This window comes from Cryptomeria japonica, chromosome 2 (assembly GCF_030272615.1).
Source record: "Cryptomeria japonica chromosome 2, Sugi_1.0, whole genome shotgun sequence".
NCBI lineage: Eukaryota > Viridiplantae > Streptophyta > Pinopsida > Cupressales > Cupressaceae > Cryptomeria > Cryptomeria japonica.
The window spans coordinates 50,083,820-50,098,091 of NC_081406.1; the positions used below are offsets into that span (position 1 = coordinate 50,083,820).

The following is a 14,272-nucleotide window of genomic DNA, read 5'->3' on the forward strand; positions in this document are numbered from 1 at the left end:
GCGGGAGGAGGGTAAAAAGCCTTAAGATGATTTCTTCAAATGCAATGTGACTTGACAAGATCTAACTTTCAAATGCTCAACCCTCCTTCTAGCGCCAATTCTTCATGGCACTCAATGATGTAGGAGCATCAAGTCATTTTCGGTTTTTCTGGTTGGTGTGGTTCAATTTTGTGTTTTGATTCTCAATTTTGGGTTGCCGAGCTATCAGGAAGCAGGATCTTTTACTGTCATATTTGGACATGTGGCAACCGGGAGTGTGTTAGTTGAATCAGCTATGGTAGTTGGTCTTATGCAAGAATCAGCTATGGTAGTTGGGTGGAAACGGTGAGGAAAGAAAGAGGAAATCAAATGGAAGGGAAAGAAAACTGAAGGAGGGAGGCCAAAACCAGTAGAAGGCTGAATTGGCAAAGAGACATGTTGAGTTGAAGAACAAAAGAGGTCAGTCCATGTGTAAGAAGAACAAAGAGGAAAGAAACAGAGAGATTGTGGAAGACTGATCAATAGAGAAGAGGTGGGCAGAGACGCCAATGGCTGAAGATCGGCCTTGGCAAGAAAGAAAGCCTAAGACAAAATGGGAATAAGAAGAAAAACGATCTCATGGAGGATTGGAAGAAGAGAAAAGCCTAAGGGAAGAGGTCGATTGAGGAAGAAGAAATAAATCGATGTACAGTTTGTGAAGACTGTGAAATCGAATTCAATGTGAGACCAATTGGAGGAACAGGGAAAGCGAAACAAATCAGGTTGGAAGAAAACAATACAAAGCCAACCATATGAAGAAACAAAGGGAGGGAGAGTCAACGACGTGAGAGAGAGACGAATCCTTGAAAGATCAGCCAAGGCTTATAATGAAATTTTGCATAAATAAATGTTCAAGAAGTTTGTTTTGTTCTTGTATGCATTTCACTAATTAGTGGTTTTTGTTGCAAAAACAATTTAAGGGACATTGTGTCTCGGTTCCTGGCAAGAGTTTGTATTTGGTTTGGAATGTGAGTATATATTTGTGTACCTTCCTATCACCTACACTCGGGACAGTTCTTATGTGGTTGAAGTGAGGGTAGTTTGGAAGGGTTCTTGTCCCATTCCTAAACTTCCTATCATTATTGTTTTGCATTTATAGTTCCTGTCACTGTTTTGATAGTAAATTGTAAAGTGGGCTATCTTGATGGTCACAAAGGAGCAAATGATTGGATGAAGGTTTATGAATGTGTGTCATTTCATCATAAGTTTGGTATCAAAGCTTGTGAGTGTAGGTGTCACCACTCAACCTTAATAAAAGCATTTAACCCACTAAGCTTCCTATAGGACCAAGGAAGAATGAGTATCATCTAATTTTGGAGCCATATCTGCCACCTCACTCATGATATATGGCATTGGCTCCAAATCTTATAAGTATTGCTGAGTACACCCCAAAGGATCAGTAGGATTAGGTTTAGATAGTTGTATAGTAATTTCCTCATCACCCTAATGGGATAGGCTATGCAGCTCCTAATGCAACAACGGCCTTCCTTGCAATCTTGGCGAACTGCCTTATGGATATGGCTAAATAGTTGCCTCTAGTTGCGGTAGGCACTCTCCTGGCCATGGTAAATTGCACTCTGGTTTCTGCAGATTTTCTTCCAGCTGCTGCCCTATTTCTTGTGGACTCGATGACAGATACTCCATAACCACAACGAGGGCCCCTAATAAAGTCAGCCATGTATCAATTTGTTCAAATGCATCTTTTAAGAGTTCAACCGATATAGTATGTGAAGTAAGTTCTATGAGTGGAGAGTCAAAGGGAAATGTAATTAATTCAATAATTTCAACTTCCTCATCTTCTTTGCTATTGCCTCCCTTCGTTAAGTTCATCATCAGAAAAGGAATCAATTTGTCTATTTTACCTCTTCCCTACAATTGTTTTGGCTTCCTCTCCTTTGCCTGTCAAAACCTATATTCCCTAAGTCTTCCATCAAAAAATAGATGGCCAAGAGGGATCATACTCTATGTCCAATTTCAAGTTTCTTGCTGCAACTAACGATACCCATGTGAGAATTGTATCCAAGAATAGAGTGATTAACTGTTGTGTCATATATAAGGTCATGTGTTTCAAACATAATAATTCCTAAATGTGTGCTGATGGTATCTCTACCCAATAAAAAATAACTCCTTTACCAAGTCCAACCATATATTATATCACCCAAACTGACAAGTCTGGTGCTTGAGTTGACCCATTAATCTACTCCGAATGAGATCTAGTATACACTTCCATTCTTCATTCACCAAGTAATCTTTGTGTAGACCTATATTACCCTTGCTCCAAACATTTTCTTGTTCCTCTAGGTAAGGTTATCTTGACATAGGAGCTGAATTGCCGCTTTTGGCTTTGGCTTATTATATTTGTTGAGGGTTAAATACTAAAATTCTTGAGCATGGAATACCCAATATTTGATGAAAGTCCTCTAGTGTATATGTTATAATGACTATGGAGTCCATGTATTATATGATAGACTTTTTATATTTTCTATCATAATTGCCTACCATGCGTGTAAATGTTGCTCAAATTCTTGAAAATTAAAATAAGGAATTTGTATGACTTTATCTACCAGCACATCTCTCAATGCATCCTTTATTAACAATCACAATAACATCAATTGCACAATATCAATAACAAGAAGAAACACATGATTTACATGGAAATATGGGAGAAAACCACAGCAAAATATTGCTTATATAAACCTCTTTTACAAAATTTGTAGGCACCAACCCACTAGAGACACCAATCCCCATAGTTCATAGACACCAACCCCCATTGCTAAGCACCTACTCAGCAAGAGACACCAATCTCTGCTTGAGGAAGCATCAACTTCCAAACTCGAATTTCCTTCACAAATCTGATTATAGTTCCTTCACAAATCTGAATATATTTCCTTCACAATTCTGCATATATTCTTCTTCTCAAATCTTCATATAATCTCCTTCACAATCTGCCTTTTGAAGATCTTCCATTCTTTTATTCAACCACAAATCTGTCCTGATAAAATGTTTATTCTTTATTGTTGAAATATGTAGCTAGAATTGGATTCTAGTTTAAGTTATTTATGTAATCATGGGTGACAGCATGTAATTTGTGTAACTTGTAAAGCATTTAGGTCTGACCCTAAATGGGCAAACCCCTTGTGCAATTATGTAACTTGTAATTAGGGCCGACCTGTGTAACTTGTAATTAGGGCCGACCTATATGTAACTTGTAATTAAAGGTCTAATCCTATTCTTGGTGCCAAAACTACAAGGCCGACTATGATCTATTGGAGGCATTAATTCATATATATACAAGATGATTTGTGATCATTCTAAAATCAATACAATCAGCGAATTTCCTATCTCTGCAATCAGCAAATCACCGAGGGTTCTTGAATCTGTCTAAAGGCTGGCGAACTTGTATTCCAAGCTGAACAAACATCCTCCAGTGTTGCCGAATGAAGTTACAGTGACAGCAATCTGCATTTGAAGGATTGTCAAGATCATAGCATTTTAGATAAGTCTGCCCTAGCATGGGAATGTTGCAATTGTGCTATTGTGTTTGATCTAATATAAACTGAGATAATTGTTGCTGGGTTTTTCACTTCCAAGAGGAAGGTTTTCCCAGGATACTACTGTGTTATGTGTATTGCGTTTATTGTTTTATGTTCTTTGTTATCAGTCTGATCATAAAATCAACATGGTATCAGAGCAGGTTCCTTCTATAAAGCCTAATAGCTTGAAGGTAGATCCCGTATCCTTTTTGCAGACTGAGAGGTCAGAGCAGTGTCCAAACTTCAAACTAAATTCACACTCCTGTGGCGAGGGTATTTATGAAGTGCTTATAGATGAGAATGGATTCTGAGTGATGGTGAGGGCCGAAGGCCATGCAGCAATCATCAGATGATTCAGTGTGATCTAAGTGGATGGTTATGTTGAAAACTAACTTATAAAGAGATAAGTATTTTTTGAATTTTTCATGTTGTTATCAATTCATTGGATAGCGAATCATGTATGATAGTAAACTATTGGTAACCTCTCTTGAATGTTTTTAGGACGGAGATTGCATTCTAGGGTGGATGAGCTTGATACATCCTGTGGGAAAGACACGCGGGCTGAAGAATGGAGATGCAACTTGCTGCCATGAGACTAAGTTGGTGGCTGAAGATGTTTTCTCGGAAAAGGAAGGCTATAACATTCAAAGGGAGCTTGTTAGGCTCAGAGGGAGACAGTTTCTTTCAGCTTCAGAGGAAGACTCATCTTTTGTGTAATAGTTTTCGTTCCACCCTCTGTGAGTAGGTATGGTGGATCCACCCTCTGCGAGTAGGCATGGTGGTGATGCATTCTTCTCTAGGAGAAGTTTGAGGTGAAAGCCCTCGTTCCACCCTCTGGGAGTAGGCATGGTGGACCCACCCTTTGCGAGTAGGCATGGTGGTCCCACCCTCTACGACTAGATATGGTGGGTATCATGGAAGAAATTCTACCCTCTGCGAGTAGGCATGGTGGTCCCACCCTCTGCGAGTATGTATGGTGGGTATCATGGAAGAAATTCCATGATGAGTTCGTTCACCCCCTGGGAGTAGCTATGGTGAACGTACCATGCGTTTCATCCATGGGAGTAGCCATGGTGGTAGCCTCTATGTGACTTGATTATTCATAAAATCCTCTCTAGCTAAGAGGGAGTGTTGAAATATGTAGCTAGAATCGGATTCTAGTTTAAGTTATTTATGTAATCATGGGTGGCAGCATGTAATTTGTGTAACTTGTAAAACATTTAGGTCTGACCCTAAATGGGCAAACCCCTTGTGCAATTATGTAACTTGTAATTAGGGCCGACCTGTGTAACTTGTAATTAGGGCCGACCTATATGTAACTTGTAATTAAAGGTCTGATCCTATTCTTGGCGCCAAAACTACAAGGCCGACTATGATCTATTGGAGGCATTAATTCATATATATACAAGATGATTTGTGATCATTCTAAAATCAGTGAATTTCCTATCTCTGCAATCAGCAAATCACCGAGGGTTCTTGAATCTATCTAAAGGCTGGTGAACTTGTATTCCAAGCTGAGCGAACATCCTCCAGTGTTGCCGAATGAAGTTACAATGACAGCGATCTGCATTTGAAGGATTGTCAAGATCATAGCATTTCAGATAAGTCTGCCCTAGCATGGGAATGTTGTAAATGTGCTACTGTGTTTGATCTAATATAAACTGAGATAATTGTTGCTGGGTTTTTCTCCTCCAAGAGGGAGGTTTTCCCAAGGTACTACTGTGTTATGTGTATTGCGTTTATTGTTTTATGTTCTTTGTTATCAGTCTGATCATAAAATCAACATTTATTCCTCATCACTTGATCTCTATGTTCTATTCACTTCACTGTTCCACTCAAACCATGCATACTCTCCTCTTTCAAATCTACATCTTGAATGATCTTCTATATCTTCTTCATGCAAAAATCTGCTTATTCCACTTCAAGTTTGAATCTGCATATCCCTCTTCTCAAATCAGCATATACATACTCATATATATGTTGGTGTATATCTGATTTATCCTTTTCAAATATATGATGGTGTATATCTGATTTATCCCTCTCATACAAAATTGGGATCAAGAACTTCTTGCACTAGCGTGGTCCTTTATCCTGACTACAAGAGAAGTATTTAAACTTTCCATTGGTTGCTAAAGAATTTGCAACTGTCAACAAATACTGAAAAATACTATAATCAACTGACAAGTCCTAACTGCACTTGCCCACTCTATAATATAACTAAAGTATACTAATATGTGTTTAAGCTATCAACAAAGGTGTAAAAATCCTCAACTAATGTATTTGCTGATAAATGAAGTTCTCAGAGTATGTAAGGATGTATTTGGAAAAAAACAAATTAAATGTTCTTTTACTGAAACTCAGACATCCATATTCCACAATTCTGTAACTACAAACTGTTCGGTTCATAAGTTTAATTCTGCATAAATTTTGCAGTAGGCATACATTGACATTACACTCATTGCACATTAGGAATCTGTACAATTAAATTAAGCATTTGAACGATTAATTAGAAGGTTTCATGGTGCACCTGATAGATAAGTTGTGGTTGCCAATTATAAGTTAGATGTTGGTGCCAAACTTGTTGCAGAACACTACCATAGGGTCGTCATGTATTCTTCAATGAACAGGACAGAGGAAGGCACCACGGTTGCAGCCAGATGACCCAGACTTTGTACTACTGAAAATCCTTTGTATACGAATAAGACTGACGCACGGGGTCTTCACAGCAAGCGCAATGTTTGGTAGCACTTACCAACCTTTCCATACGATGACTGCAGCCTCCACACCACCCCGCGGCATTATCAGTTAGAACAAGGTATAATATTCACACGCTACCATCCCGATATCGGGTCACAAAAGCACGGAGAAACTGTTTGCGTTGAGTGTCGAGTTTGATTCATACACAAAACTCTATGACGGTAGTATACCAAGTCTCACAGTATAGAGAAAAGCACACACCTGGATCATAACACACAAGGCCATAAAGGAAATTCACGCTGCTGCAGTAAATAATGATTCTACTCCAGAATCATACGAACCAATAGGCCAGTCTACCAACTGACGAAAGGCGAAATAGTCTAATCGTGTACCCTTACACGCAAGCTTCACAATCTTCCACCCCCATTCTCAAATCACTTCCTCCTTAAATCAACCTCAAAGGTAGTTCGAGGAAACCGGTTTCCGAACTGAATCGAACCAACCAATAAGCCATTTCCATTATTCCATTATTTAGAACTATCGAATAGTTTAGGAGCTTATTAATTATTTATATTAACAAATGGATAATTAATATAAAATAATTAATATTACAAAAATCATTTATTAATTAATTAATTTATATTAGTAAATTGAAAACTAATATAAAGAATTAATATGCTAGTCTAGACTTAGACTTGGGATTTATTAGGGGATATTACAGACTCCCCTGCCTCTTGTTGCTTGCCCACAAGCAACTGTAAATTAGAATGCTGGAGGATACTCTCATTTTCCCATGTGGCATCATCTAAGAGCAAATTCTTCCATTTAATTAGATATTCCCGAATAGTCCTGTTCCGCAAATGCCTGTCCCAGGACTCTAAAATCACTTCAGGAATCATTTCCAATTTCCCTTCATCATTCATGGGGGGTAGTTCCTCTGACACTGTCATTTGCTGTCCCAAAGCCTTTTTGAGACAAGATACATGAAATACATTGTGTATCTTGCTAGCTGCTGGTAAATCAAGTTCATATGCTACTGTGCCAACTTTCCGAACAACCGGATACGGTCCATAAAACCGAGGTTTTAATTTTTCAGCACCACTACGCTTAAAAGATGATTGCCGGTAGGGCTGTAACCTTAGATATACCAATTCACCAACTTCAAAATGTCACTCGACTCGCTTTTTATCAGCATAAATTTTTTGTTGATTCTGTGCACATTGCAAATTCTCAAGTGCCTTCAAAACATCCTGGCAATCTTGAAGCAAATCACGAGATTTGGGAACATTACTCTGATCAAAAGCAAGATCAAGGAAGGAGAGTGCATCATAACCATATAATGCCCTGAAAGGAGTCATACCAATTGACATATGAAATGTAGTATTATAGCAATATTCACCCAAATACAACCAACGAACCCAAGCTTTCTGATGTCCTACTACATAATTACGAAGGTAACCTTCTATCCATTTGTTCACTATTTTCGTTTGTCCATTAGTCTGTGGATGATAACTAGTACTCTGATTCAATTATGTACCTGTCAATCTGAAAAGCTCTTCCCAAAATATACTCAAAAATCTGCCATCTCGATCACTGATTATATTCGTCGGTAATCCATGTAAACGGAATATGTCTCTAAAGAATAGGTCTGCGATCAGAACAGCTGTAAATCCAGTAGTGATAAAAAAGAAGTGTGCAAATTTAATTAATCTATCAACCACAACAAAAATACAATCTTTACCTTGGGACCTTGGTAAAGCTAAGATGAAATCCATAGATATACTTTCCCACTTCCGTTTTGATATTGGCAGCGGCTGTAATAAACCTGCAGGATAAGTGTGCTCTGCTTTATTTTGCTGGCAAGTGGTGCATTCCTTGACATAACGAAGGATATCATTTTTTAATCCTTTCCATGTGAACCTTTCTCTTATCTGTCAATAAGTTTTAAAGTATCCGGGGTGCCCTGCTAAAGGAATATCATGCACTGATTGGAGGACTTTCTCTTTCAACTTTGAACCGGGAACCAAGTAAATCATGTCCTTGTAATAGATAACATAATTTACAACCCTATATTTGTCATCTTGTACATTTCCATCTAGCAAATCACATGCAAAAGAATCCTTAGAGTATTCAACCAGCAATAGATATTTCCAATCAGCTGTAACTACAAATAATGCATTTATTTCAGGCTTCCTAGACAATGCATCTGCAACAACATTGTTTTACCCTTCACATATTCAATTTCAAAATCATAAGCTTGGATCTTACTAATCCATTTCTGCTGCCTATCATTTAAATCTTTTTGTCCCAAGAAGTATCTCAAACTGTTATGGTCAGTTCTTACTACAAATTTGCCACCAACCAAATATTGTCTAAATTTTGTCACTGCATGCATGATTGCCAACATTTCCTTGTCATAAATGGAATACAATCTCTCAAGGTTACTAAGTTTCTTGCTTTCATAAGCTATAGGATGTTTATTTTGCATTAACACAGCTCCTATTCCCTCACCAGAAGCATCACATTCCAAAACAAAAGGTTGATTAAAATCAGGAAGTGCAAGTACTGGGCAAGAACTCATGATCTCTTTAAGTTTCTCAAAAACTGATTGTGCTTCTTCATTCCATTGGAATGCCCCTTTTTTGGTAAGATCTATCAGCCGTGCCCCAAGCTATGAAAAGCCTCTGACAAATCGCCTGTAATAACTACATAAACCAAAGAATCCTCTTAACTTGGTAAGATTTTGTGGTGGTGGCCAATCCAAAATGCCTCTTATCTTTTCTTGATGAACCTGTACACCTGTAGCACTGATCATATGCCCTAAATACAAAATTTCAGTCATTCCAAATTCACATTTAGAAGCCTTTGCATAAAGTGATTGAGATTCCATAATACCAATAGCTATATCAAAGTGTTTTAAGTGATCTTCCTAGGTTTTACTGTAAATCAATATATCATCAAAGAAAACTAGCAAAAATTTCCTCAACTGTTTGCTAAAGATATGATTCATACAAGACTGAAATGTTGTCGGAGCATTTGTTAAACCAAACGGCATAACCAAGAATTCATACTGACCATAGTGACAGCGAAAAGCAGTTTTATGAATATCTTGATCTCTTAACTTAATCTGATGATATCCTGACCTCAAATCGATTTTAGAAAAATAAACAGCACCATGTAATTCATCTAACAACTCATCAATACGAGGAATTGGATACCTGTTTTTTATCGTCTTCTTGTTAAGAGCCTGATAATCAATACACATACGAAGAGTTCCATCCTTCTTTTTGACCAGTACTATTGATGATGCAAAAGGGCTAGAACTAGGCCTGATATGCCCCATATCCAACAATTCTTTAATTGCCTTTTCTATTTCATCCTTGAATGTTTTAGGATGTCTGTAAGGAGTTGTGATAACTGGTTTGGCACCTTCTTCTAATTCAATGGTATGTTCAAATCCTCTATCAGGTGGGACTCCTGGAGGAATATCACTGAAAACCACATGATGTGAATCTAATACTTTTAACAAATCATCTTGATAAGATTTAGGTTCAAATCCTGATACCTTGTTAGAGATTAAACATTGTGCTGACCATGCCACATCTCCGTGTCTGAATATAGCCTCTATTCTTTTAGCACTAACGATCCTGGGACACCGTTAGACATTCCACGAAGTACTACTTTCTTATCATCAATTTTGAAAGAAAATTCCAATCTTTTGAAACTCTGAGTATACTCATCCAAGGTTTCCATCCATTGAAAACCCAAAACAACATTAGTGTCAGCCAAATCAATCACATGAAAATCATCAGTAACAGTATAATTACCAAGGGTAATACTCAATTTAGGTACCTTATGAGTGCTGGATAAATTAGTTCCACCTGCTACTCTAACATAAAAACCTTCATGTTTTTCAGTTTGCAAACCACGCTTTACTGCAAGAGCTGCATCTATAAAATTATGAGTAGAACCACTATCAAGCATAACAACTACACGTTGCCCATTCAAAACTCCTCTAAGTCTGAAAATATTATGATGTGGTGTTCCTGTCATAGAAGCTATTACCCCTTCACCATGTTTTATTGTCTCTGATTCTATGTTCTTTGATACAAGTTCTATGTTAGGTTCAACATTCTCTTCATCATCACTATCTGACATAACCTCAATGTAATGAATTTTCCCCTTTCCCAGACATCTATGTCCTAGCTGCCATGATTCTCTACAGCTGAAACAAATTTTTTTCCTTCTGAGTTCTTCCCTTTCTTCTTTATCTAACCTGTTATTAGGGAAATTTTCCTTGTTAAAGGGTTGTTTGTCTTTATCTAGCTTAAGAGGTGGTCCTTTATTAAACGTTTTCCCTTTTGAAGAAGGTTCCAATTCCCTTGCTCTTTTAATAGCTGTCTGTAAAGTAGGAGGATTTAAAGATTTAACCCATCCTTTGAGTGAATCAGACAATCCATCTATGAATATAACAATTTTGTGTCTCTCTGAAATTTCAGTTACTAAAACTGCCAACTTTTCAAATTCAGAAATATATTGCTCAACAGTTCCAGTTTGCTTAAGATAAGTTAAATCTTTTAGATGAATTTCAGGATCTTTAGAATCAAATCTGTCAATAAGTTTCTCAGTGAATTCAACATATGTAATAATCTGATTATGACCCAAAGTTACTTGCCCATGGTGCCACCATTCATGTGCTACACCATCAATATGTAATGTTGCATATTTGATTGCTTCATCTTCCAACATAGGATTTAATTGAAAATAGGTGTCAAGTTTTTGCACCCAAGCCCTAGCTGTGGTTTTCCTTGACCCATCAAAGCAAGGAATAGACATCTTACCGATTTTCCTCTGTAATTCACTGTTATTCCCTCGATGTCCTCTTGGTCTATGTTTCATTATGACATCCAGGTATTCTCTAAATGTCATTGTTGATCAAAAATCATCCCCTGATAATAACCAATCATGGTGTATCTCATCCTGTAATTCTCTAATTGTCGGTTCGTTTTCTGGTTGCACATTCCTAGCAGTGAAAATTGGCATTAAGGGTCTGGTTGTTCCTGTTCTTTCTAGCTGATTATTATTAACAGAATGCTCATCTCTACCCCCATTATTTACCCCAGCATTTTGATGTTGATTATTTCCATTATTTTGATGCTGATTAATATTTTGTGCCATAAATTGAGTCATTAAATTAGTCATTCTGTTGACATTGTCCTGCATATCTTGTTGACTTCTGATTAAAGTTGCTATGAGATCCCTATTGTTTTCAAGTTCCCCCATATTGTTTGTTTCAAAAATAATCTCTTCGTCAGTTGCAGTATGGCTGTCCTCAATTTCAAACTGAATAGAAGAGCTACTTTGTACTAAAGGAAAGTTTTGATCTCTGTTTTGTCGGACCCTAGTATTCCGGAAATTATAATTTCCCTGGTGCATACTCAGCTATACATAGAATTTTCAACTCAAAAACACCCTACAGCCTGGCAAGATTCAAATGCTCTGATACCACTGTAAAAATCCTCAACTAATGTATTTGCCGATAAATGAAGTTCTCAGAGTATGTAAGGATGCATTTGGAAAAAAACAAATTAAATGTTGTTTTACTGAAACTCAGACATCCATATTCCACAATTCTGTAACTACAAACTGTTTGGTTCATAAGTTTAATTCTGTATAAATTTTGCAGTAGGCATACATTGACTTTACACTCATTGCACATTAGGAATCTGTACATTTAAATTAAGCATTCGAACAATTAATTAGAAGGTTTCATGGTGCACCTGATAGATAAGCTGTGGTTGCCAATTATAAGTTAGATGTTGGTGCCAAACTTGTTGCAGAACGCTACCATAGGGTCGTCATGTATTCTTCAATGAACAAGACAGAGGAAGGCACCACGGTTGCAGACAGATGACCCAGACTTTGTACTACTGAAAATCCTTCGTATACGAATAAGACTGGCGCACGGGGTCTTCACAGCAAGTGCAATGTTTGGTGGCACTTACCAACCTTTCCATACGATGACTGCAGCCTCCACACCACCTCGTGGCATTACCAGTTAGAACAAGGTATAATATTCACACGCTACCATCCCGATATCGGGTCACAGAAGCACGGGGAAACGGTTTGCATTGAGTGTCGAGTTTGATTCATACACAAACCTCTATGACGGTAGTATACCAAGTCTCGCGGTATAGAGAAAAGCACACACTTGCATCATAACACACAGGGCCGTAAAGGAAATTCACGTTGCTGCAGTAAATAATGATTCTACTCCAGAATCATACGAACCAATAGGCCAGTCTACCAACTGACGAAAGGCGAAATAGTCTAATCGTGTACCCTTACACGCAAGCTTCACAATCTTCCACCCCCATTCTCAAATCACTTCCTCCTTAAATCAACCTCAAAGGTAGTTCGAGGAAACCTGTTTCCGAACTGAATCGAACCAACCAATAAGCCATTTCCATTATTCCATTATTTAGAACTATCGAATAGTTTAGGAGCTTATTAATTATTTATATTAACAAATGGATAATTAATATTACAAAAATCATTTATTAATTAATTAATTTATATTAGTAAATTGAAAACTAATATAAAAGAATTAATATGCTAGTCTAGACTTAGACTTGGGATTTATTAGGGGATATTACAAAAGGTCATTTTTTCCAACATGAAATTGTCATCACAAAAAATCCAATTTTAAATCAAAGTTTGAGAATCAATAGAAAACCCATTCAATTTTCAAAATAACTTAATTTCTAGAAACAATTTTTTTAAGAGATGCATTTCCATGAAGTGGTCAGAGGAGCTCAAAAATCCAGCTTTCTATTTTTTTTAAACCACTATTTTAGAAATTGTTAATTTTTGCATGTATGCATTTTCAAGAGATGGACAAGTTCAAAAGTTGGTCAAAACTAGGTTCAAGCTCCATCATGAGAAAATGAAATGCAAAGAGCAGAGTGGTAGTAAAAAGAGATAAATTCATCAAAGACAAAGGAATTTTTGACAAAGTGTTTGAAAATGCTTCTTGGGAATAAATATCGCAAAGTGCAAAGTAACTGAAAAATTCCTCCCACTTGTAGGAATTAGAAATTGGTTTCATGTTGTCACAAATGTGACAAATTTAAATGCCAGTAGTCCCAAAAACCATAATAATTTTTTAATCAAAATCAATGTTTTACCTACATATTGTGATTTTTTTGCTCAAATAAAACAACTTTATGGATTCTAGTCTAATCTGATTTCTGCAGAGAATTTTGTGCAATTAATTGGGGAAAAAAAAGGTTGCCAATTCATTCCCAGAAAAGACTTTTGCTACTAAGGTTTCTCAGTTTTACCCACACTTGATGTAACTTTGTCATTCACAATGTTGAGCATTCCATTTCAATTGTTTTAGATTATAGCTAATGTCTTCAGAGATGTTACATGTCATAGCAATTTTCCACCTTCTAAGTATTGCCATTCTTACCTATTTTTTCATTCCACTTCCCTGCCAGCCAAAATATGTTTTCGAAACAAAATTGCAGATACTTACACAATTAAATTTTCCTCAAGAACATCACTATAAGAAAGAATATGAAAACCATCTTACATGTGCCCTGGCAACAGCAAATAAATTGTTAATTCCCATTGATGAACCTTTATCTGTAGAGGTGAACTGTGAACCCGAGGCAAAGACAAATGACTTTCCACTATCTCTCGCTATGGCACGAGCAAAAAGAGTTTTACCCGTGCCAGGGGGTCCACTGATCAAGACAGCCTGCGATATCCACAAAACAAAATATATCACTACCATGGTACAGTTAAGTTTCTTTCTGTGAAGGGGAGAAGATAAACAGGAACCATAACAAAAGATAGTTGCCAAAGAAAAAGGACAATTCCATGTGCTAATGTATCATCAGTGCAACTTTTTTACAGTGATTTCCTCTACATTCACAACGAATTTCTGACTTATTATCACAAAAAAGAAAAAATTAGAAAACACAACATAGAATATGCTGGACAAAATTTTGCAATTT

The 14,272-nt window shown here is 37.0% G+C and overlaps 1 protein-coding gene across 4 annotated transcripts in view; it reads right to left on the reverse strand.

The window, feature by feature from the left end:
- The window catches only part of LOC131046168 (ATP-dependent zinc metalloprotease FTSH 12, chloroplastic), a 316,628-nt gene that overhangs the window by 187,662 nt on the left and 114,694 nt on the right, over positions 1 to 14,272 (reverse strand). For all 4 annotated transcript variants that reach the window (XM_057979841.2, XM_057979842.2, XM_057979843.2 and 1 more), the window contains exon 8: positions 13,846 to 14,013. In XM_057979841.2, coding sequence (XP_057835824.1) covers positions 13,846 to 14,013 — 168 coding nt within the window. The remainder of the gene's footprint in view (positions 1 to 13,845; positions 14,014 to 14,272) is intronic.